The sequence below is a fragment of the Rhinopithecus bieti genome, unplaced genomic scaffold (genome assembly GCF_001698545.2).
Source record: "Rhinopithecus bieti isolate Rb0 unplaced genomic scaffold, ASM169854v2 scaffold_32083, whole genome shotgun sequence".
Classification (NCBI taxonomy): Eukaryota; Metazoa; Chordata; class Mammalia; order Primates; family Cercopithecidae; genus Rhinopithecus; species Rhinopithecus bieti.
The window spans coordinates 2,915,567-2,941,763 of record NW_016814096.1 but is presented as its reverse complement, the minus strand read 5'-3'; the positions used below and the strand labels follow the sequence as shown (position 1 = coordinate 2,941,763).

At 44.5% G+C, this 26,197-nt stretch overlaps 1 protein-coding gene across 9 annotated transcripts in view; it reads right to left on the bottom strand.

Annotated features, from left to right (window-relative positions):
- CD44 (CD44 molecule (IN blood group)) overlaps positions 1 to 20,823 on the bottom strand; it is a 92,588-nt gene extending 71,765 nt beyond the window's left edge. For 7 of the 9 annotated variants that reach the window (XM_017849675.1, XM_017849677.1, XM_017849679.1 and 4 more), the window contains exon 1: positions 20,183 to 20,823. In XM_017849675.1, the coding sequence (XP_017705164.1) occupies positions 20,183 to 20,249 (67 nt within the window). In that variant the 5' untranslated portion in view covers positions 20,250 to 20,823. The remainder of the gene's footprint in view (positions 1 to 20,182) is intronic. The other 2 variants (XM_017849676.1, XM_017849680.1) reach the window with 1 other exon arrangement.
- Between the last annotated feature and the right edge of the window lie 5,374 nt (positions 20,824 to 26,197).

The following is a 26,197-nucleotide window of genomic DNA, read 5'->3' as shown; positions in this document are numbered from 1 at the left end:
CTTGCAGTGTGGTGTTAAAAGGGAGAAGGAGCTCTGAATTGAATTCCAGCCCCACGGCATAAGAGCTGAGACATCTCTGGCAGGTTACGTCCGCTTTATGAGCCTCAGTTTCTCTGCCTGTAAACTGGCTCTGATGAAATTCAGCCATTCATTTATTCAGTTGTCATTTGCTGCCTCTCTCAAAGAGAAGCTGAAGGGAGTTAGAGAATAAATATACAAAAAACACCAGTAGAGAGTCTGGATCATACCAGATGCTTAATAAATGTCCGTTTTTTCCCCTTCTCCTACAGGAAGAGGAAACCTTGGATGACTGGCCCCAGTCTTCCCCGCTGCAAAGGGGTCTCATAGGTTCTAATTTATGATGTGTTTGCACCATGCAAAAATCATTTTCACTTTGATAATCTGCTCTCTCATCTCAAACAACAGTCCAAAATCACACTCTCACAAAATTAAAAGCAGATGAGAAACCGACACACATGTAAATACTCCCATTAAAAGGTGCAAAAGCCTTACTCACTTCTAAGGTGTGGCTGGGAGTGGCCAGATCTTCCTTTCTTTAAAGGAGAGCAGAACTAAGCAGCTAAAGGCAATTAAAGATATTTTTGGAGATGAGAGAATTGATTAAAAACGATGGACACACTTTATGCGCTCAGAAGCTGGCCCCTCATCAGCAACCAAGAAATTCCAAGCTTGCGCTTCTGGGGAGGAAGTGGGCTCTGGGAAACTCCAAATTTCTCGAAGTGAAAAGGAAGCTACACGATAAACTGCCTCTAGAAAGGGCCCTTCTGTTCTCTGAGGCCAGAGAACAACACTGTAAAGTAACAATTGCATTCAAGAGGGAGGAAAGTACCATTTCTTCCTCCAGCCCCACCACCCACTGCCACTGCCAGGACAGAAGGCAGGAAGAGGCTGATCCTGCCGAGACAAGCAGCCTGGGAGATTGACTGTAATTGTGCAAGTAAAGACAGGACCTGGAGTGCATTTCCCAGTTCACTTTCACCAGCTACAGCAATAACCCTGCTTCTCGGAACGTTCCATGTTGCTTCATTGGCTCAGCAACAGTTGTTCCAGGAAGCCCGTATGCACATAGTGTCAGCTCGCTGGTGTGCCCGCCCTGCCAAATTCAGTGAGAGTTTATTGGCTAATGTTTTGCCCAGAAACGGGATGAAAATCTTCCAGAGGCAGCTGGAATCATTTTCAAGTGCAGCAGGAACACAGTTGGGGCAGAATGGTGGATGGAGAGGCCCCAAGTGTAATCATCACAATGATCTTAATTATAACTGTTGAATGCTTACTCCATGCCAGTCATTCTATCAAGGGTTTCAAGTCTGTGATCGCATCAATCTTTAGACAACTCTAAGCCATGGTTATATTACAACTCTATTTTAGAGAAGAGAAAATTGAGGCTCAGAAAAGTTAAGTAAACTGCTTAAGGCCACATAATTGGTGACTGGCAGAACTGGAACCTAGCTCTATCTCTGCAACCCACACAGTTTTCTGAGCACCCAGCACACCAGAGGCAAATTCCCCTAATGCATCCTTGACAGCCCAGAGACTCAATTATGTGGGCTGGAGTAAGCCTTCTCAATTCCGGCCTTTGGAATAAGATAGGAGAGCTGGTTCTGAGAGACCCTGGTTCCTGCTGGACTATTTGAAAAGGATCTTATTTCTGAATGTCTCCCAGGGCTCTGGGAAGCTACTTTTGGAGAAGAAACCAGATGAGTTTTCCAGAGTTTTTAACAACGCAAACAATGCAGAATATAAAAGTGGCTGTTGACTTCAGCCTTCCAAACAGTACAAAGAACAGGAAGTTCAAATAGATAATCAGGCTCCTTTCCTATATCATCAGAAACTATGCGGAAGGAAGTCTGGGGATGATCTGATGAGGCTCGTTTCAGAGGTGAGAGAGCCGCCCCAAACATGTCCCAGAGGGGAGCCACACTGAGCAGACCCCTCAGCCCCAGCAAGAACTAGCCTGGAGTATCCATGTCTTGCTTCCCCATCCCTTGCCCCAACTGCCCTGTCTCTAGAGGAAAAATGTTTCCTCCTTATCCCTCACACTCATCCTGATTGGGCAAATGTTGCATGTGTTCAGCTTCCCTTGGGGTGATAATCTTGCAGGAAACTGTGGAAGAGATGATCTCTTAGATGATGCCAGCCAAATAAGTGGGTACAGGGACTGGGGTGGCTCACAGCCATGAGGAGGAAGGAGGGAGTGAGAGAAGATGTGGCCTGTGTACTGACTCTCCTCTGCTTTTCAAGCACTTGTCTCTTATTCCAATAGAAACAGGTAGGTTAAAAGATGATAGATATAGATAGATGATAGATATAAATAGATAGAGATAATTAAGAGACAGAGATAGATATATGGCAGATAGATGATAGACATATAAAGATAGAGATAATTAATAGAGATAGATATATGACAGATGATAGATGGAGCATAGATAGAACATAGATAGACAGACAGACAGATAGATAGATAGATAGATAAATAGATAGATAGATAGATAGCTGATAGATACACAAGGTTTTTAAGAAGTTGAATTTGCAACTCACAGGCTGCATCCACCATTGTAAGCCACAATCCCACCAAAATCACCCCAATACTGAAGTGGATATGGGGCCTTCAAAAACGAGAATCCCAATTCAGTGTCTCCATGTGCTGGGCACTGTGCTAGGAGCCAGGAAAGATCCAGGCATTGAATGAAGCAGACAAAGTCACTGTCTCGGTAGAGGTTATGGACCAATAGAGTACACAGGTTATTTATTTATTTTTTTAATTTTAATAGAGACAGGGTCTGGCTCTGTCACCCAGGCTGGAGTGCAGTAGCACAATCCTAGCTCACTGTAACCTCAAACTCTTGGGCCCAAGCACTACTCCCACCTCAGCCTCCTGAGCAGCTGGGACTACAAGTGTGTGCCACCATGCACAACCAATTAAAAATATATTTTTGTAGAGACAGGGTCTCACTATATTGCCCAGGCTGGCTGCAAACCTCTGCTGTCAAAGTAAGTCTTTTGCCTCAGGCTCCCAAGGTGCTGGATTACAGGCATGAGCCACTGACAGACATTAAACAAATTGACAACACAGCACAGTAAACATAACACACACATGAGGTGTAGTAGGAGCCAAGCTCAGTGGAAAGGGAAGCCTTTCCTCTAAGAAGGACTGTGCTGTCCCCAAAGGAGATCTGTCTCTCTGAGGAAATGTCATTGCAGCTGAGAACTGAAGGATGGATTAGGAACCAACTGGCCAGTCTAATGCTCAACAAGGCTTAAGATCAGGACATTCACCCTCAAAAGAAAGCATACACCATTTTGGTTTAGAATCAAATGGTTTAGAATCCATTTCCTTTAGATTATTCATCATTAGATACTGAAAAGAACCAGCCCACTTTCTGCCTAAGACACAATCACATCCTTCAGGTCCATCTTTAAACATCTCTGGATGCAGCCATCACAAATGCTTTAACTATATTAGGTGACACAAAAGGAAAGGTAAACAAAATCCTGAAGACTTCTCCCATGATGTTGGATTTATGAGCTAACTCTGTGGAGGCAGGGGACTGTCTCAGAAAGCCCTCCTGTTCATTTTTGGGTTTATTAAAAGGTTGAGATGCTAGACCCTTAAGCTTTGGACTCAAACTATTAGGAAGGACTTTTCCTGCCTATGAAGGAGCAATTTTTAATACAAAATCCAATAGTCAATTCCAGACCCCTTGAAAGTAAATCAGGTATAATGGGAGAAAATGATGTCCATGGTGACATGGACATCAGCTCTGGGGTAGAAACTAGGATTCAAATCCTGCATTTGCACCAATTAGCTGTGACCTTGACCTTTCATAACCTTGCAGAAGTCATTAAACTTTCATCCCATACAGGAGTACAATAATGCCAACCACGACGTTAATATGAGGGCTGCTTTAGATAATGGAACTGAAAACACTTCACACACATTAATACATGCTAAGAGTGCAGTAGAAAAGGGAAGACGGGCATTTCCTTTGAGGGTCATCATCTCATAATTTAGAGAAAGAGATGCTCACTCAAGGTCGTAGTAATTCTTTTTTAATGGCTCACTCTAGAGCAGTGGTCCTCACACATGGTGTAGCTCCAACAGTGCTGAGATGGGTTGCAAGTAATGAGTTTCTAATAATAAGGTACTCAAGTGTGCAAAAGACTGGCTATTTCTTGTAAATTATAACAGATTTAAGATTATTCCCTGATATGATTCTCTTTTGTAGAAAAGAGGAAAGGATAAAATTATAGGTATTATCATTGAGTATAAGCCACAGACCATCTAAGCCTCAAACTGCAGTGTGTCCCCCATGTGAGCTCTACCCATGAGGCATGTCTTCTCTGAAAAAGGTTGAGGGTGTGGCATAGAAACAAAAAACTTAGCTTTGCCTTCTTTTCTTAGCCCAAATGGAGTCTCAAACCACAACTCTAGAAGGTAGATGGACTCCCTCACTCTTTGCAGCCCACGCTGTTACCAATGAAAAAAAATTTTTCTACCTGAAGTGCAGTTTTATTCAGAAACCCTGAACTTGTGCTTCAGGAGAGGTGAGACCTCAAATCCCCGGTCCAAGCTCTCCTTGCCAGTGATTGGTTAGGTGTGGGCATGTGACCCCATTCATCCAATGAGAAATAAGGAGAAGTCAATTACGGACTTCCCGAAAAGCCGTTCCTCCAATTTAAGAAGAGATGTTTGTTAATATGCACTCTTTCTTCTGCTGCTAAATATTGATTTTTTTTTTTCATAGGATGCCTGGAACTGTAGAATTTAGTTTAGGAACGTGAGGGGTGCTAAATTGCGGGAAGACACTGGGAGTGGCAGAATTGAAAGTTGCAAAAAATAAACCTGAGTCTTGATTGACTTTCCGGAATCATCCCAGACTTCTTGCCCTGGGAGGTAACATTTTATGAGGGTTGATTGTTCTGTTACTTACAGAAATATTCAGCTGGTGTGTACGGATAGGGGCACACAACAGATAACAATCACACATGAGACACATGATGGTTTGATGCATAGATGGGTTGTAGCTTAAGTTCAGTCATGATAGCTATAACTCCATCCCTGTGTCTCCTGCCCAATAAAGCCAATTTGAGTAAAAGTGAGTGAGAAAGATATTATCATCGTCATTGGGAGAATAAACTTTGATCTATTCTTATTTACAAGACATAGTTGTTTACAACCAAGCATTTGAATTAGCTAGTGCCTATACTCTACTAATTTTTAAATATTTATGTTATTACATGTGCTTGCATCTGAAGGCATCTTAAATGGTGTTTTTGTTTTTGTTTTGTCAGCACAACTATCTCACTGCTCTGAAAGAGTCTACTCTTGTCATCTCCAAGAAGTCACCAACAAGGAGCTAAAGGAGTGAGGCCCTAGGAGCCAAATGGTTGTACATCCATATCCCAGAATTTGTTCTATTCCTCCCGCATGACCCCAAAAGAGGCACCTGAATGACCTTGGAAGACACCCTGTAAACCATCCCCTACATACACACTAGTAAAACCCTAGGCCCAAGCTTCAGCCACAAGATCAAGGAACTTCCAATGAAATGGATAAGATTTGACTCTAAACCAATGCTTGATACTCAAGATCCCTAAGTAAATTATGAATTTTTCCCAGTAACTTAAAATAACATCTATACCATATGGCACTTTTGCTTCTCCAAAATTTTGTTTCCCTTCTCCTCAAATGTATGCTTCTAAAATCCTGAGTCAGATTAGAGGTTCCCATTATTTTCTCACCTCTGTCTATTACAGGGCAGACATGATAAACCACTTGCTTTCAGAATTTTGAGGAGTAAAATTTTTTTTTCTTGCTCTCTTACTCAGAAGACCCAGTGGTGAGACAGTGAGAGGGTTGGTGCAGCTCTGCGAAGTCCGGCAAGGGGGTTCCTCAAGGAATTGTGGGAATCCTGGAGACATAGTTACTGCTATATATCTAACAGGTCTTGGGAGGCTTTCCCTGGTGCTTTAAATCAGATGATATCTCTCTATTATGCTCTCACAAGATCCAGTGTTTCTCCTTCATAGCACTTACCACAAGTGTAATTAAACAAAAGTATCATTACTTGTTTACTGTCTGTCTTCCAGATAGACTGTAAGTTCCAGGAGAGAAGAGACTATGCCTCTGTTGTCTACAGTGGTATACCCAGTGCCTAGCAGAGCACAGATATTGGTGTTCAACTAATGTGCATTGAGTGAACAATTGAATAATTTGAAAACCATTGATTATTGACTCAACTCACAAAATTGCTCAGAGAGTCTGGGCAAGGCAAAGGTCAGGTTGCTCTGGGCCTTATGGTTTCCAAATGCTCATTAAGTCAAAAGGATCAAAATATACCAAATATGGATGCACAAGACAGTGCACAAGGAACAAGTTCCAAGCCCAGTGAGGGCCCCAGGGCAGTGTAAACACCTACTCCATTTCCCATTGTGCCACTAAAAAATCCATTGCACTTTTATCTTCTCGTTTTGCATTCCAAGTCTTATTGTCCTGATCAGATCATTGTCTGCTTGTTTAGTTAGTGTCCTCTCTTTTAGCATCTCAAAGGATAAAATGAAAAGGAAACTGGACAAGTCAGAAGACCACGGTTTTGCCACTCACTAGTTTTGTGACCTTGGGAAAGTCACTTGCAGCCCTTGAGGCTTCCTTATCTTTCCAATCAAACAAGTGGGCTACAAAATTCCTGACACCCTTTCCCATTCTGACATGCCCTCATCTTTGGCTTTTTTGTCATCAGCCCATGATAACTTCCCGTATAGGGTCCTTTCTCTCTTTCTCCTTTTCTTCCTCTTGGAACCCATATTTTGGTGCTGCTGCATGGGCTCAGTTCAGCTTGTACCTTCTAAGCTGTCCCATCAGCCTTAGCAAAGCATCTGATGATTATCCCATTCCCACCTCTAGCCCTTTATTGAGTTATCCCAGCAAGGACACTGAGAACCACCCTGGTAGGCTGAATGAATTTGCAAGCCTTAGGAAATGGCACAACTAAGAACCCTGAGCCAATACTGGGCCCACCTAGATAAGGAGGGGATGGCAGCTTGGAGGAGACTGCTGAGCATTCCAAAGAATACAGTTTCAATGATTGGGGTCAACCAGCAACAGGAGACATAGATAGAGGCGAAAGCTATCCTAGGTAATAATAGGACCTTGTAGTTTTGTATCACGTGCTTCTGCCTACTAGCACAAAACACTTTCACACCAGCAGGCAAAGGTGGAGAGGTCTAGGGGAGGCAGAGGGATTATTATCCCCAAATGGTTCACACAGTATATTGAACCATTAGACAGATAAAGCCAATAGCCCAAGGTCAAACAACTAGGCTTTCACAGGGTGGGAATTAGAGCAGAGTGTCCTAATCTTACCCGGGGGCTATTTCTGGTAGACTTTTGATGGAGCCTTTTGTTTATACCTTGGTTCTATCTTATCTTACCTGCCCAGGTAGCTAGCCTACTTTTTCCCTTGGGGATGAGTAGTGGGAAACTTGAGTGGCCCAGAGTGAGCTAGCTGGCCAGGCTGAGCTCAAAATCCAGCCTTCTTGACTTGGATGCTCTAAGCAGGACTCAGTGAGGTCAGTTCGTGGAATGCGGCCGCTGTTTGCATTTGGGAGGCACAGAAGAGCTTCCAGTGACAGCTGAGAATGCAGAGGCTCCAGGGCTGATAAACGTTGTAATTAACGTGCACATACCACCCTTTCATCTTCAAAGGCTTTCCTCGCATTAGCTAGTTATTCCTCCTGTCGCCACCACGAGTGAGGCATCACTTTTGTCTTCTCAGTTTGCAGCTGAAGAAACTGATGGGGAGAAGGGACCCTTTGCCAGGAAGTCTGGCCCTTGTTCAAACACAGGAGCTATCTGGATCCCAGCATCTAACTTCAAGTGGGTAAATGGGAAGACAGAATGGGAATGAATCCTAACAAAAGGCTCAAGTGACTAAACTCTGCCCTCTGGGCAATAGACTGCTTTTGTACTGTTCTGGAAGGAGATAGAGTCTATAGCATGGCTAGCTGGCCAGATTCTAGAATGGCTAAACTCCCAGAGGACTATACACACAACTCTCAGAAACATTAACAAAGAAAGCCTGCTGTTCTTCTACGGTGATGTCCATGTGATGCATGGGGGGTCAAATCCTTCATACTGTGCCCATAGCAGACATCACTAATGGATCACAGCACTCTGTATACCTGAGCCAAGGTTTGACTTTTTAGCACAGCATTTTAGGAGGCCTCTAGGCAGTCAATGGGAAATGTTCCTTGAGCTAAAATCTATTTGTTATTGCCACAGTAGGTCTTGTTGGGATTCACTTAAATTGCCACTCTCTAACCCAGGCAAAGTTGCCAAAGTTCTTTCTCACTGTTAGAGCTGGCCTGCTTCTGAACTCTGTCTAGCACTGTCTGAGAGGGTGATTCATGAGAACTTCTGAGTTTCTGGGGCAGAAAAATTGGATCTTCTGCCAGTGGACAGTGCCACTGTTACTTGATTGCCTGGAATCTGTCTAACCTCATCTCTCACTGTTCTTAACATGAATTCTCTTATCCAAGCATGCTGACCCCTCCCCCGGCCCCAGTCAAGCCATTCTTACTCCCCACTTTAAACTCCTGGCTCATGTTTTGCCCTTCCCTGGGTTTCTCTCTTCTCCCCTCTCTCTGTCCATCTTCTTTTCCACATTCAACTCATCCTCAAATTCCTTGAAGCCTTCACATACAATCGAGACGTCTGTTTTTCCTGATCTTCTGACACTTGGTTATGCTCTCTTGCATAATTCTTTCACCTGTTTAACTTTACTTCCACCAAACGGTAAGCTCCCTGAGGACAGAAACTAGGTCTTCTGCTTTCCTCATTTCTGTCCACAGTGCCAATACATTTTAAGGAAATTTTAAATTGGTCAGTTTGTCACCATCTTATAACTGGAGAGACAGAGGCAACCAACAAGGGAAGGACCTTGCCCACAGTCACCCTGTGACTAAGAGGGAGAACCTCTCCTGCCTACGAGTGGGTTCTCACTTCTAGAATACTGTGCCTGTATGATTAGCTGGAGAGACAGATGACAGAACTGTATCTGCAATAACCGAGGGCATTGCACAGGATGTGAGATCTGAGCGCATCTGGGATTTTATTTCAACTAATGGTCAGTAGATTCCAGATGGATATAAAGTGAGCACAAGTAGGAGCTATAATCTGACCAAGGACATTCAGTGACTGATAGAATGCCAGAAACTAGCCTTATATTATAGCCTCTGACACACTTTGACAAACTCCTAAGTCGTGCAATCTCTATGATTTCCATTTTTTCTTTCTTTTTCCTGATCAAGAATTTCTCTGGTTTTATGATGAAAAGAAATTTTTACTGGGGGTCTGGAGGACTCTCAGAAGAAGCAGAAATTCACCATCTCACAGGCCTGCCTTGCTCAGTGCCTTGATTTGGGAGAAGATTATATATAATATTTTGTTTTGTCTTGCTTTTTTTCCCCTAGATTCTCAGGCTACCCTACTTGCCATAGGATACTAGTGCTCACCCTGTAAGTACTGCTTTGTCTGAATATTGTGATTAATTTTGTACCAACAAGTTGCAAGGGTTGCTTGTGGAAAACTGGCAAGTCCAAGGTGCTCATGAAGCTCTGAGAGTGAAGGGAACAATTTTTCTCTCCTTCGGAGGTTGGTTTTTCTGGCCATGTGAAGCAATGTTTTTTTAAAGTACAACATAAAGAGTACAGTGTTCAGATCCTGCAGGTAATCCCAGGACTGACTTCCTGCAGTTTCAGTTGTGTGACTGGGACATGTTGCTAAATTCTCTGGCCAGAGCTGCTTCATCTGCTCACCTTCCACATGGTCTAGAGGATTCTATGAAGTACTATGGGCAAAGCACTTTCTCCCTACGAGTCACTCTTGCCGATTGGAGTTCAAGCGTAATTGGGTCCATATGTTTATTTCTGGCATGGATTAATAATTCACTTTTGACATTTAATACAAATCAGGCATCAATTTTTTTTTTTGACACTGCATTATGGTGGTTTTATGTTATTCTTTCCATTAGGTTTTATGGGGCTTAGGTGTTAGTAAGCCCACAGAGTGACGAATTTATAGAACACGAGTCTGGAAAGGACTTCACAGATCAACTAGAATCCAACCGTCTCATTTTACATGTGGAAAAATAGAGGTAAATAGGGGTGAAATACTTTGCTTAGCAGCACATAGTGAATCAGTAATAAAGAGAAGTTAAGATATAATAATCATTTCTATTCTTGGGGTACCTTCTATGAAATAAACATTTAGCTTTAGACATTATGTGCTAAGTATTATTCCAGACACTTAACAAGTGCAACTGCCCAAGCTCATGCTGCTGTTAAGTGGCAAGAGGGGAATTAACTGGTGTGTGGGTCCTCCTGTCTTGTTCCATTGTCTTTATACCTTCTAAATGACTCTCCTCAAAGCCAGACCTCCTCATTCTCATTATACCACACCAAGCATCTGATTATATGGAGGTGATTTTTAGTCTGGGGGGTTTTCAAACCATTGACTGAAAGAAACAACTGCCCTTTTATTCCTCTGGCATAGTGACCAAAAGCCAACAATTTTCTCTGAGGATTGTTGAGAACATGACTTTAAGGTTTGGGGTCTTTTTATACACAAGGCTAGATTTGGAAGTAAAGGTGTAGACAAAGAGGCAGTCAGACCTATAGGAAATCCAGATCCCTGTTCTACTGGACAAAATACAATGAGCTGTAAACTTTCCCTGCCTTGTGTTACATTTCAAACCTCGAGAAAGAACTCTTTAGACTGAAGAGAGTGCAGAGAACAGAAATTTCAAGGGGGGAAGGGGGTTGAGGATTGCTACAAGCAGCAATGGAGAAAATGAAAGAAGATTTGTATAAACCAGAAAGAAAAAAAAATGAAGAAAAGAATTAGACAGAACCTATAAAATCATGAAAAATAAGTAACAGAGATGGCTTTGCTAGCCAAGTCTAGAAACGTTATTAATTCAAGTAAGCCATCCAAGTGTTTACTGAGTACCCACTATAATTGGGGAACTGTGCTGACTGCTCAGGGCTATTATGAATATGAAAATGTGTAGAGGGTGTGGGGTTTTCCCTAAGGAGCTTTTATGCTCACTGACAAAAGAGAAGAGATAGCCATTACATGCCATCTCTTAAACTTCCTCTTTTAAATGGAGATGTGTTTGTGAGGTTTTTATGAATTTTCAGGGGGAACAATAGGAGAAAGTAAGTCACTTAAGGGAGTCTACAGGAATGTACCTGACCTCTAATGATATTGTAAAGACAACTAGTCTCACCACAGAGGATCCACTGCAAAAACAAACTCCTTAACAGGAGATTTCTTCCCCAAACTTTTATCCCCTCTGTGTGAGCAGCACTCTTATGGGTTACCTGAATTCCCCTCCCCTTCTTGCAGGCTAATGTGGGCCCAGCAACTCACTGGTGGCTGCGGAGCTTACGTCAGCTGGTTTCCTGCAAGATGGTGCTTAGTTAGCTTTGTTGGATTCTGGTTTTTGGACTGGACACATTCAGCAGAGGCAACATCTCTGACTGGCATATAGTAGGTACTCATTTACAGCATGCAAAGACTGGGGCTAGAAGCTTGGGCAGAAATGTCCTTCTAAGCCACAGGCAGGAGACCAGGTGTTGGATGCATGTAATTGTTTATTTCCCTGGCATCTTTTTTTTTTTTTTTTCTTTTTAGACTGAATTTTGCTCTTGTTGCCCAGGCTGGAGTGCAATGGCGTGATCTTGGCTCACCGCAACCTCCGCCTCCTGGGTTCAAGTGATTCTCCTGCCTCAGCCTCCTGAGTAGCTGAGATTACAGGCATGTGCCACCATGCCTGGTTAATTTTTTTGTATTTTTAGTAGAGATGGGGTTTCTCCTTGATGGTCAGGCTGGTCTCGAAGTCCCGACCTCAGGTGATCAGCCCGCCTCAGCCTCCCAAAGTGCTGGGGTTACAGACATGAGCTACCGTGCTCGGCCCTCTCCCTGGCATCTTAATGTGCATAATGGTGAACACTTACAAAGGGGCTTTACTGTTCTCGTGCTACCATCTTGGAAAGGAAGTGGAAAAAGATGCTGCCTACTTCCATGATTGGTGTATGGGTCCTCCTAGAAGTCACTGCAGGCCTGTTTAAGTGTAAAGAGATACATTAAAATTGAAAAAAAAATTTAAAAAGTTTGGGGAAGGGGGCTGGAATCTGGGATGAGTCCCCATTCCCAGGAAAAGGCCTGTGTCCCTTCCGGTGGACTGAGCCAGATGTTCCCAGGGGGCGTTGCCTCCTCCCTTCCTGGGTGGCTTTTTCTCAGTGAGGGGTACCCAGAGGAAACTCTCTTGCTCCCTGATGGGATGGTCACATGCTGGGCCAAATAGAAGCCTGGTCGTCTGGTTTAAGCTAGGGCTGGAGAGAAGGGCTATAGCGCACTTCCAGCTTTTGCCAAATTCCTTGTGCCCTGGATATGTACAACCCTACTCTTGACAGTCTCTTTTCTCAGAGTTTCCCTCCCTCCCTCATCCATTCTAGCCAGTAGAGAGAAGACCCTGGAACCAAGGGCCTGTAGGCTGAGGGCAAATATTTTGCTGCTATTTGATTATCTCATTTCCCAAAGTTCTAGATGATGGAGAACCACTAATCAGCCACCTTCACCTTTCATCCAGGTGACAAATAATGAAGTGATAATGAACAAACAACTCAATTCACATCCCTTTCAGCCCCACCCTATCCTAATGAACAAACAACTGAATTCACATCCCCGTCAGTCCTACCCTATCCTCAACTTTCCATCACATAGAAGAGAGTAGAGCTTCTGTTCAGAGATCGGAATGAATGAGTTAACTCAGAATATGCATTGGAAGAAGTTTCCATTACAACTTCCTCCTCCTTCATTTTTGCAATTCTAGCCCCTTTCTCTGACATCATGTTTAAAAGCTCTGTGGATGTTACGACCTCACCCACAACTAGATTCCCAAATGAAGTTTTTGAAAACAACTACAGTACTTCCAGGTACAATCGTCTGGATTTCTGGGGTGCCTCGACATCTTAATATACGAAGAGAAGCACTCTAATGTAGTGACAAAGAGCATGAACTCTGTAGCCAGGTGTGAGTTTGAATCCCAGCACCATCACTTATCAGCTGCATGGCCTTGGGCAAGTTACTTCAATTATCTGTGCCTCAGTTTCCTCATAAGTAAAAGACAGATAATATCAGCACCACCTTCATGAGGTCAGTGTTTGGATTAAACAAGGCAGTATATAGGAAACAATTAGAATGGCGCTGGTACATGACCAACACTCTGTAAGTGTTTGCTATTATTACTAATAGTGGTGAGAGTTCTCAGAAACATAGAACTTATGCAAAGATGCAAGCAGAAAAAGCATAAGAGCTCTCAAAAACAAATGAATTTTCAGGCGCTGCCAAGGGAGACTTGTAATGCCACAACAGCAGATACTCAAAATGACTGGTCTATGTGAATAATCTCTTCCCTAAACTCCAGAGTTTTGCAATTAACCTTTACTTTTAAAAGCTGAAGACCTGAAAGTTTCTGGGACCTGAGTTTTGCAAATCACCTCCTTGGTGACTCAGTTCCTCCCCACCCACCTGAGATCTGTCTGCCCACACTTGCACTTAGCAGGGACACTTGCCTCAGGAGGACACACCCAGGCAGCCAGTGCACCTCAAACTCGGGGAGATCTGGCTCTGCGAGTTTCCATCGTTCCCCACCCCCACAAGACCCACCCCCTCATTCTGTGTTTGTCTCCCTGTCTCTCAAGTCTAGCTGGGCAGACAATCTTCAGGAAAACAAAACCCGCCCCAGTTACGGGTAATTTCTGACATCACAAGCTCTGTAGAGAGGAGACACGGTTTGCCATTGCCAAAGTGGCTCCCTGTTGGATGTCAGGATTCCCTATGGCTTTGCCCCTGAAGAAGCTACAGTAGTATCTGGCCAGACGACAGCTTGATAATTGCCCAAAGAGACCAACAGAGAAGGCAAGAATCTCCTGTGTAGTACTTCTACTTCTGTCCTCTGCCACCGCCTTCCAGAAGCAGGCGTTGGGGCTGGAGGAGTGTGGGCCTCTCACCCAAGGATCTTAACCTCATATCAGTATCTCCAAAATAACTAGAACTCCAAGCTGGCTGCTGCTGGGGAGTGTTCTTGTTTTGAGGCTTAAATTTGGGGTTGGTGTCTTCATCTCATTGGCTCCCACTCCCTTCTCAGCCCAACTATCTAGTAACCCTGTCTTTAGCCAGATGTCCCCAGCGGTCACAGCAGGCAGCCAGCAAAGCCACAAACAAACAGATGGGTGAGCTCACTGTTTGGGGTAGACCAAACATGAGGCCTGTTGTGGGCAGTCAGTCAGCCAAGCGCCCGCCTCAGCCCTGTCCCGAGCAACACAGCCGTCACCACGGTTCTCACTTACACATAAATGTATTTGCACCTTAGCCATATTGACAGCATGCTTCCATATATATAGATATCATGACTTATATTCTAGACATTCATTGCAGTTCAACAGTTATGTGTCAATACTACTGGGATCTGGGCCCACAAAAGTGAATATGACATGATGCCTGTTATCAGGGGACTCCCCCAGTGCTGCAGAAGACAGACAGGAGAAGATACATTAGAATTTGTTTTCTTGTGGTTATTTTCCCCTTTAAGGGGCATGAAAGTCTTTAGCATTCTTTGGCATCACCAATTCCCACCACACACATAGATCCATCAGGCACGTACTTACAGGCACACCTGCGATGTGTATATGTCCACATCCAGCAAACAAGAATCAAACACGTGGCTTATCTTTGTACGTCACATAGTGGGACGATTGAGCAATGGAGAGAGGAGGAATATGAAAGACTTATCTCCAAAGTACACATGTCCTGGATCAAACATTAATTTAATTGACACCATCCTAGTTAAGGAGTTGTAAAGATGTGAATTTCTTTATGCAAAAAGCATTTTTTAAAAGTGTTTGACTTTCAATTACATGAAGTCATGCATTTATTTGTGGAAAAATATACAAACATTTAGTCAAAATATACACTATACGTCAATTGGTAGAGTGTTTGCATATTTGAGATCCTGACTGTCCTGGAAAATCTGGAACACACAATGACTGTATCCATGCCAGACCAGACTCCAGAACCACAAACTTTAGAAAGCACCCATTCTGGTTTACTCTGGCAAATCGGGCTTGCCTCCCAAACCCAGTTGGGCAGCCGTGGGGGGTACACTTAAAAAAATTCAACCTGCTAAGTGAGTGAAAAGTGGGATTCAAATTTAAGGTAGAAGGTATCAACCTACCCTGCCATTCTAAAGAATGCCTGCAACCTTCCCATTAAAGCAGGGACACAAAGGAAATTGAGTCATCGGCTTCTTGCTGTTCAAACCCCAGAATTTCTCTCTGAGGCAGAAAAAGATCCCCTTTGAAAACTACACGATGCCTGGTAGCATCTGCCACGTGCTTCAGCTCATTCTTTCACAAGAACCACTTCCCTTTCAGGCTCTTGGCTGGAGTGAGCTAAAGCGAAGGTGCTGGGGAAACACAAGTGCAGTTACTCTCTTACCCCCAGCCCCAGCCCCAGCCAGGAGGCAGTGCTGGGGAGGCCCAGGTGATCTCCAACCACCTCCTCTCCATCAGGGGACCCCAGCCTTGAAGCATCTGACACTGCAGGTGGATCCAAAACCTCACTTGGGTGGCCATGTGTCACCTAGAGCCACAGTGGGTTTCAGTTCAAGACCCATGTCAGCCTCCTGCCAGTGGTCACACAACCTACTAATGAGATGTGAGGAGTGGGTCTCTGGGTCAGTGCATGTGAAATGCTTGCCAGGTCGGAGTGAGAGCTCCTGTAGTGCTGCTTTCTTAATATTCAGGCAGAGGGCATTGCCCTAACTTGTCTCGTAGACAAGCAACCACTTCTCCCTTTATTCCAAGCCTGCAAATGAGAGCATGTCTGGGAGGGCAGCTGGACTCTGATAAGGGAAGTGACTTATTTTAGTTCCAAATAACTTGGTTGGCATCTCTGATATCTGTGGCCATACCTGGGAAGACAGGCCAGGGCAGGGCAGCCAAGAGTCCACAGCCTGCCAGGGGTGGAGAGAGAAGCCACCCATGCGACACTTTACTTATGCTAACCACAGGAGACAGGGAGTGTGGGAGAGCCACGCACAGTTTTCAAAGTCCTCCAGACACGTAATGAATTGAAGGAGCATAAGCCCTGGAGTCTAACATGGGAGGATGTTAGATGGCAGGGAAATCCCAACTCTACTACTGGACCCTGGGGCAAGTCATGCCATCTCCACAAGTCTCGACCTCTTTATCTAGAAAATGTACTTAAGAGAGTGCTAGGTGTATAGGCCTGTTGGGAGGCTTAGATAAGATATCCTGTGCTACCCCCTGGCTTCATGTCTAGCATAGAGTCAGTGCTCACTGAGTGGTACTTCCCAGGGATTCGGGACTTAGGGCCCTGCTTTACATAGGACCATATGGTACCATAGCAGAGTGTCAGCTTTTGAAACTTCGGTGCTCCTAAGCATCTAGTGATGTTCCAGGAGGTGCTAGAAGCCCCAGGACAATACAGAGAATCTTTCTCAAACACCAACGCTGCTCTGTGGTCAAAAATATATGTCATTATTATTGCATTAAATTCAAATTGGGTATATTGTAAAGTAATATATAAAATTGTAATGACTGTGTAAGGTAGTATTTAAGGCGTGAAACAAATGTTGTTACCCCAGTAGACCACACCCTCCCCGCCCAGTGCAGGGGTTGGGGTTGAGGCTCCCACAGTCCTCATGATAGAGATATATGAGAGACCAATGAAAAATGCCCTGCCCTAATATCTTAACAAGTCTCAGAGAGGGGAAGTCACTAGTCCCTCTCTTTCAGGTTTTCTAAATGATCCTTAGAGTTCCCATCTCTGAGTCTATGACAATGAGTCAGGAAATAGTTCCTGAATGAATGGAAGGGAATCTGTCATAAACTAAGAATTCCATGCTGTCCAGCATCCCCTCCTTTGTGGGGAAATTTGGGAAAAAACAAATGGAACATTTTCCTTCTGGCTGCCAGCCTCCCACACACGGACTTGTCACCATGCCTTTGCAGGAAGTAAGTGTCCAATGTGTGAATGGGGAATACCTCAATTAATCAATGCTAGCCCCAACAGAGATGAAACTTTGCCTCTTTGCTTCTTCACATGGGAAAACACAGCCAAAGTTCTAACTCCCCACAAGGGGCGGAGTCTCTAACGCTCAATTAGAGAGAAAGGAGCAGAAAGGTGTGTGCCAGCCCCAAGCCCCAGGACTCTCAGACGTTCACCTCTTTCTCAACACCAGGCATGCAATTCCCAAGCAAAGAGCCCCTCACCCACAGAGAAAAGGAGATGCGTGTGCATGAAGGACTCATCCCTGCTGGCCTCCACCAAGGGTCACTTTCTTCCTCCTGCACAGGACCCCTAATTCAAGATATTTGTCCCCCAACTCAGAGTTTCTGGGTCCAATGTCACTTAACTACATTTGTCCATTTCTCCACTTTTTGCTTTCCCATACAAAGACTGGATCCCTTCCTCTTCCTGAAAGCCTTGCTCCTTTCCAAAGTTTCCTCTTGGTTGTCCAGAGTCCACCACTCCCCAGAATGGGGCAACAAGAGCTCCTTTCCTTCCCCCTTCCTCCTTCTCCCTCCCGCCACCCACCCCATGCCCAGCCCCAAGCCCTGTGACAAAGTCATGTCTCCTTTCCAAGTCTCAGTTCCTGCCAAACAACTTTACAAGCACATGAAAGAGAGGGCCGGGGCAGTTATTGCTACTGGCACTTCATTGTGCTTCCTCTAAATGATGCTGCACAAAGAGGCCGTGGAAACTCGGGGCAGGAGGGAGCCTGCCGGTCTCTGGGAGAACCTCAAGGGTTAGGACGTGCCAAATATTTGGAGGTGGGGCCCTTTAGAAGAATCAGGGAGACAAGTTGGAAGGAGTCAGGAATCAGAATGCCCAAAGACAAAGCAGAAGATGGCACTGGTAGGTAACATACAAATAAACTTCCCTAGAGGCCATAGGGAAACCACCAGGGCCCTCTTCTCTGAGACCAGGCCCAGGGCTCTCCCTGATCTCCAACTTGACTCTTCTCTCCCATACTGAGTGTTTCCACTTTTCAAGGGCTTATTTGAGCTCCAGTCCCTTTTGGAACTTTCCCTAAGGCCTAGAGTCCACCAAAATCCTTTCCTCCTTGAAATCCTTTCCAAGTTTGTCCGTCTTATACAGTCTAACGTATTCTAAACCTAGGCTTTGGAGCTCAGTGGAGCTGGGTTTCCATCCAGCACTGCTCCTGGCTATGTGAATGCAGCAAGTCACTTAACCTCTCTAAGCATCAGTTTTCCTCCTGTCAAACAGGCCTGATAACAGGAAACTTCTTACTAGGCCATTGTGAGGGGAGAATGAGATAACACATGGAAAGGATTTAACATAAAGCCTGGCACAGTGAAAATATAGAGTAAATGGTAGCTAGTGCTGTATTGCTTTTTTTTTTTTTTTTTTTTTTAACAGAGTCATGCTCTTTCACCCAGGCTGGAGTGCAATGGCATAATCTTGGCTCACTGCAACCTTAGCTTCCTGTGTTCAAGCAATTCTCCTACCTCAGCGTCCCAAGGAGCTGGGACTACAGGTTTGCACCACCACACCCTGCTAATTTTTGTATTTTTTGTAAGATGGGGTTTTATCATGTTGGCCAAGGCTGGTCTCGAACTCCTGACCTCAGGAAATTTGCTGCCTCAGCCTCCCAAAGTCCCGGAATTAGAGGCATGAGCCACTGTGACCGGCTGTGTTATTGCTGTCATTATTATTACTATTTCAGCTTCAGTAGTATAAATCCTAGATCCCCAAATCCCCACCTAGTAATGACCTCTTACTCACACAGAAAGGGAGATGCATGTGCACAGAGAACTCATCCTGTCTAGCCTCTACCTAGGGTCACTTTCTTCCTACTGCAGAAAGTAGGAAGATACAGAAAGCAGAAAGTAATTCAAGATAAGTTATACTGGGTACTCAATCTAAAGTAACCAGGTGGGACTGTGTTTCACTTTCTCAGTACCCCCGTGGAACTGGGTTAATAAATATTTGCTGAGTAGAATTTACTGCATGCAGGTTGAGCTGTCTTAATGACCCAGCTGGCACTTCTTATGAGAAAAATTAATTTTGGCCAGCGATAAGCGAATTGGCCGTGTAATTATCTGTACGTACATAGACAAAGAAAGAGAATGCTTGGAGTTGAGCCGTGCTAGAATATACCTTACACACAGCCCCTCCCCTTCATAGCACTGACCCTGTTGGGATGAGATATTGGAGCCCTAGCCCCAGTGTCCCTGATGTTGCCCTGGTATCAAGGGTCTTCTCTCTGCTCTGAGGCTGCCAGGCAGGGAATATGAGCCACCTCACTCTTGAGATTTCCCCCACACTGATTGGCAGAAGCAGGAGGTAGCAAGGACCAAGCAGCTGGTCCAGTGGTTGCCTCTCCTATTCATGCTCCCTGTCCCAAGCTGGAATCTCATGGAGACCCAAGACTTCACCGCAGAGCTGGTTCAGGCTTCCACAGCGCTAAGGTGGCAGTGGCAGTGCGGACTGTAAGCTTTGGAACAATGCTCAGTGGGTAGTTGGGAGAACCCAGGACCCCTTTCTGGAAAACCCATTGCCAGCCAGTCTCACACTTGCAATTGTGACCCCTTCTGTGCCAACCTTGATAACAGCCATTCGCCCTATTCTAGCCCCAGTTCCTGCCCCGCCTAACTCTGCCCTGCCTAGACACAGCCCGGTGGGGCTTGACAAGCCCTTGGGCACAGGAGCCTGTTAGTCCAGACACCGACTGCGCGCATCCAGGAAAACGGTTACGTTCTGCCATGTGCTCCAGCTCTAGCGACCTCGCCCAAAACTGCGCGCCGGCAGCCTGCCCAACAAATTTTCTTCTCTTTCTCTTTTTCTTTCAACCAAACGGTGCTTCCACAGACACATTCTCCAACGGTTTAGCGCAAATCCCAGCCCTGCTTTCCGGAGCCCAATGCACTTCGCAGCAGCTCAGTTGACTCCAGTCCCCCAGGGCCGACTCAGCCGGAGGGGCTACCTCCCGGTCCGCGCTGCGCACCCCGCACCCATCTTGCTGCCCAGGATGCGGCGGGCACTCACCGATCTGCGCCTGGCTCAGCTGCAAGAGGCAGAGTCCCCAGGCTGCGTGCCACCAAAACTTGTCCATGGTGTCCGGAGCGAACCGAGGGCGCGGGGGAAAGGGGCTGGAGGATCCCTGAGCGCGGGGCAGGAGCCGGCGGAGGACGGGACGAGGATGGCGGACCGAACCTGGCAGAGGCTGGGGTCCGCTGGGCAATGAGGCTGCCTCGGAAGTTGGCTGCAGTTTTTATTCGAGTTGAAACAGTGACCTAAGACGGAGGGAGGGAGCGAGCGAAGGACACACCCAAGCGAGGGGGGCTGTGACTAAGCAGCCGGCAGAGGTTTAAAGAAGTAGCAGCCCTCCTGGGCGGGCCCCTCTGCCCCCGCCCCGTGCTCTGCTGAGGTTGTAAATAATCCGGGCTTCCGTGGACGTGGGTCGGGGAACCTGGAGTGTCGCGGGGTGCGTGTGCCTCCGAACCCCACCGGCCCCTGTGCCCCGGGACGCACTGGCTTTCTTCTCCCGCTGGCCCCGCGACGTCAGGACAGAGGATGACTGCATCATAAAAGCTTGCACCGTTGGGTTCAGCCTTTGGCCTCTCTTTTCCCGCTAAATTTCTCTCTGAATCCGGCTGGAGAAAGATCTCTGGGTTACACGGGTAGTTGGATATCCTGGGAGAGGAGCTGGAGACAGGGCGAGGTCTTGCCCTGGGTGGCGCAGTGCCTCCGTGCCCACAGTGGGGAGTGAGGGGTGGGGAGTTGGTGAATCTTCCAGGTGGAAAGAGGGAGAGCTCATTCTTTTCCCCCTCAAAAACAAGTGAAGTCCACATGACTTGAATTAGTTTTTGCTTCTTGGCAGAACGGCTCAGGGAAAGCTACTAATGGCCGGTCATAGGGCTGGCATTTGGCTCCGCTAACCCATGTGTTCAAGCCAGTGGATGTGGGCACCTCTCTCCACACACATGCTCATTCATCCTCCTAAATATCCTTCCATCCACCCATCCATCTATCCACCCATCTTTCCTTATGTCTTTCCGGGGCTCTCGCATCCATCCATCCTCCTGTCCATCCACTAACCACTTAGGTCCATCCATCGTCCCATTCATTCATTAGTTCATCCAGCCACACATCTTTTAATTTATTCATACACCTATTCTTCTGTTCATCTTCCCATACAACTTCTCATCCATCATTCCGCACTTCGTTTTTCACACCTCTTCATAAACCCACAACCATCCACCATCCTCTTCTCCACCCATCCACCCACATATCTGTTTATTGATATATCCACTCATTTCCCATCTGTCCATGATCAACATATCCACTTGTCATTTCATCCATTCTCTCATCCACCCATACATTCATCTATTATTTTTTGTCCCCATTATCCTCCTTTCTGTGTAAACATTAATTCATTTTCTCCCACCTCTTCTACCCAGCAGATCTTAAAGAGAGAAAGAGATTGTAATATTCTTCAGGGGAAGCCTTTTGAGATTGAAATATCAATGAAATATTATTGAAATTCAATATTATTGAAAATAACTTTGAATGATAACTCTATATCTACCTATAATATACTATTGTTTAATGTTTGGAAATCAAATGCAGTATTTATTTTTCATGTGAACTACTTAAAGTAAATCTGCAAGGACTTCTTGCCTGGTGAGTTGCACAGAAAATGAAAGTGATTATCAGTGGCTGTGGCAAGACTGAAGGAACCATGCCAGAACTTCTGAGGGAAGGTAAGATTTTGTTATTTATTTCAAGAAATTGAAAAGTTGAGAGAAATGCACCCAACCATCCACTTATGCATTCATTCATCAAACATGTAATGAGTGTTGTGGGGTATCAAGGTAAACGAGACCTGGCACTATCTCCAGGGCCCTCACCCTCTGGTAGGGAAACTAACTCACAAGCAGGCCTTTACCATGCAAGGTGAAATATGCTGCAAAATGTGTGTGTTCAGGGTGCTACCATTCCTAGAGAAGGGAGTCACACTCTCTCCTGGAGAACACCAGGCAGTCTTCACAGGGGAAGTGATATTTGAGGCAGACCTCAAAGGAGGAGGAGGAATTCTTCAGATGAAACTACAGGGACAAGTCATTCACAGGTAGTACTGTGTAGTGATGAACAGCATGGATTCAGGAGTCAGAACACCTAGATCCAAACCCTATTTTGACTGCTTCTTAGTTGTGTGACCTTGACTAATGCAATTCGCTCAATTTTCCCAAGTATAAAATGGGCTTAATAATAGTATCTATGTACTTCATAGAATTGATGAGGATTAAATGACTCAAAATCCCTGCATGTATTAAGCACTAGATTTATGTCTATATATGCATGCAGTAAGCACTTTAAATAAGTGTTTGCTGTCATTACTAAAAGCAAAATTATGTTTGAGCATAGAAAAGTGAAAGAACATGGCTTGTCCAGAGAATGCAGAACAATGTCAGTTGATCTGAACATATATCAGATGAAGGGGCTGGGGGAAGATAGCAGACATGAGGTTACAGGTGTGGGGAGTACAGGGTGTAAGCTATGCCAGGGAGTTTGAACTTGATCCTGTAGGAAATAAGGAGCCAATGTACATAGCTAAAATTATCATCATTATTATGTTAAAATATGCATAAGATAAAATTTACCATTTCCCCCTTTTAGAAGTGTATATATCCGTGGCATGTAGTACCTTAACTGTATTGTGCAACCACCACCATTGTCTAGTCCAGTGCAAATTTTTCTGTTTGACTAAAGACTACTCCTCTTACATTTTCAGGAAGAGTGTTTGGGACTGAAAAATCCTTGTCTGGATCTAGTCCTCAGCCACTCAGAAGCTGGCATGCCATGACTCAAAGAGCTGCCAGTCTGGAATGAAGACAGCGCCCCGAAACTCCCACCTGAAGAACAGGTGCTTGGAAAATGCTGCCAGTCCGCAGGAAAAAGTTGTTGTTGCTGCTGTCTGCGACCAAGAGGACACTTTATTTCTTGAAACAACTGGGGGCAAACTGACTCCCAGATAAGACTTCAGGCCCTACCCACGTGAGAAACCAGCCCTGGGAGGTTCCATTCACAAGAATACAGGACAATGAGCAGCTTTGCTCACCTCATGCAACCTCCAGGGATTTCAGCTTCCTTTTCTTGGAGGAAGAAAGTGAAGTGACATGGGGAATCACTAGGAACAATGTCTGTCTTACTGTGTTTCATGGGACCTGGAGGTTCCTTAGAGACCCCTCAGAAGCAGACATAGTGGTCAGAGTAAAAGCTTAAGAGTAAGCTGTGCCTCTCCCTCCCCAGGCCCCATCCCAACCACAGAAGTTCCACCTGCATCAGTTTTATATACCAGACCACTGCATGAAATTACATTTTGACAGAGGATTATTCTTTAAAAATATATAAATCTACCAAACTAGGCCATATCAAGTCCTGGTCCATTCTCCATTAGTGCAGTAAACAATTCCACCAAGGAAAAAACAGGTCTGAAAGTGCTTTGCAAACTGTAGAAGGGCATGCAAATTCTAGGGGCTGTAATTAGGATTATTCTCCCCAGCAGCAGGGAGTATTTTGTTTGCCTTCTTCCCGATAGTTTGGTGAGGGACTGAAGTCGTTTGCCCCCATACCACAAATGACTCATTTCAAATAACAGACCTGGTGACTTACCGAGTCAAGGCCCACCTTTGGGAATTCCTGGATCACCTCTTTGAGCTCCCCTCTCACCCACTTTCCATTCCAAACACACCTTGCCCACTTCACTGGTCACACAAACCCTTCCAAACTCTTAGATGCTTGATATCTATTGTGTGTTGCACCACCTTTCTTTCTAAGCCAAACCATGGGATGTGGGAAACTGGAAAGGAAACTTGAATTGATTTGAGTTGACATGAGGTCACACTATTTGGAAAGAATCCAGAATGCAATCAGCAGCCTTGGACTGAGAAAGCCCAGGTCTGAGCATTGGCTTTCCCCCTTATTAGAGGATAACTTAACCTCTGGGAGTTTCAGTAATCCCAGCCACAAAACAAGGGTAATCAGACCTTTCCCATAGTTTATTATGAGTAGTCAGTGAAAGAAGACATCAAGACCATTTCCTGGGGTGCCTGCCTCGTGGTGCGACTCAGTGACCTCTAAGATACCTGAGAACAGGGACATGTCCTTCTGGGACACTATCACATACTCAGCTCCCAGTCCCTAACATATACACTGTGCTCCATAAATAAGCATTACATAAATGCATGAGGGACTATTATTTTTTTTCCTCGCATCAAAGCACATAGGGGTGTTTCAGGAATCACATGAACTAGTGGGTGGAAACATGCAGACAACTTGACAGTTTCTAAATAAATGCAAGCAATGACATCCTATTTGGGGTGACTGGTTCAGGGACACTTGAGTGTAGCCAGAGCATTACTCACTCTGGCAGACTAGTGTTCTTTGCTGAAATATTGGGGCCTTATGGCTTCTGACTGGTAGTAATAAATCCTGCTCCTCTCAAGCAAAGAAAACCCAAATCTAAACCAAATGTGAGCAGGAGTGTGAAATGCAAAGCTGGGAGACCTTGGACCGAATCATGGAATTCAAGGATTACAAATGCAGCAGGTCACAGACTTTTAAAGGAACAATATTTAATTATTTCACAGGATTACTTCCCAGAAAAGGAATGATCTGGCACAGTAAAGAAAAGTGACATGCCAGTTAAACTTTAACTCTTAAAAAAATTCATCCTTAGTTCATATTCACAGTGTGAATTCTACATATACAAATGAGCAGTGGTGAAAAAAGCTCTAGTGAAATAATTATCAGTGAAGTCCAAATAAACCAGTAGCTGGGAAGCAAACTTCATGAAAAATAAATGACCTCCAAGGATTAGTCTCAAGCTAACTAAGTCTGATTACAGAGCTGAGCCTTTGGGATTAATAAGGCTTTCAAATTATGGCAAATAAAGAAATTGGTGTAGCTGCTGCACCCTGGAAGTGCCAAGGGGACAGATGCATCTGGATTTTTTTAGATAGGTCCATGTTAGCCACAAAATGGGTTTTACACAGACCTTTGGAGGTTAAAATAGTATGCAGATAGGACAAATCCTAGACTTGGATGATAATAAATTTAGAAATGTGAATTTTTGAGGATGAGATTTGAATTAATGATATGTGACTTCATGTAGCAAGCTGACTGGAAGGAAGACAAGTGAAACAGTCTATATTTTATGCACTATTATTTAAGGGAAATGTAATTATATTTATTTTTAATTATATTTCTTTTATGTTCATGTAGTAACTAAAATTCATATTTATTCCTCTTTTCTCCACTTCATACAAAGTGGTTACACATCTATTGGAAGGCTTTAGGTATCTGTTTTAATGAACATTTAAGCATGATTTGTTTTGGATATATCCATGGTTGATATGTAAATGGTAACTAAGAGCCTTGTAATTGTCTGAAAATTGCTTGTTCTCTGCACTCATTCACTATGTGACTACTATGTGCTGAGAACAATTTATACATTCTTGGTTCTGTTATAATTAATCATCACCACTCCTTCACTGCCACTATTGCCATCATCACACTACCACAACCACCATGACTACCTTGAAGACTAACACCACCTCCACCATCACCACTGCCACTATCATAACCACCACCATCACCACCACCACTACCATTATCCACCATCACCACTAATGTTATCACTACCATCACTACAACCACCATTATCTTCAACATCATAGCTAATAGCTAGTACTTTCTATATGTCAAGCCTAATGTCATTTAATTGTCACAACAATCCTATGAAAAGTTAATTTCTATTGCACAGATAAGGAAACAAAGTCTTAGAAAGTTTACAAAACTTGTCCAAAATCACATTTTTATTTCACTTAGCAAATCTTTCCTGGCTTTAAGAGATATGGGGATAGAAAAGTTTAATCCCTTTCTGATTCTTGACGTAGCAAAATGCTAAATTAATGGAGTCCTAATTCATTAGTCTTTACCAAATTTTATTCTGAATCATGGAAATCAGTTTTTTTTTTTTTTTTTTTTTTTTTTTTT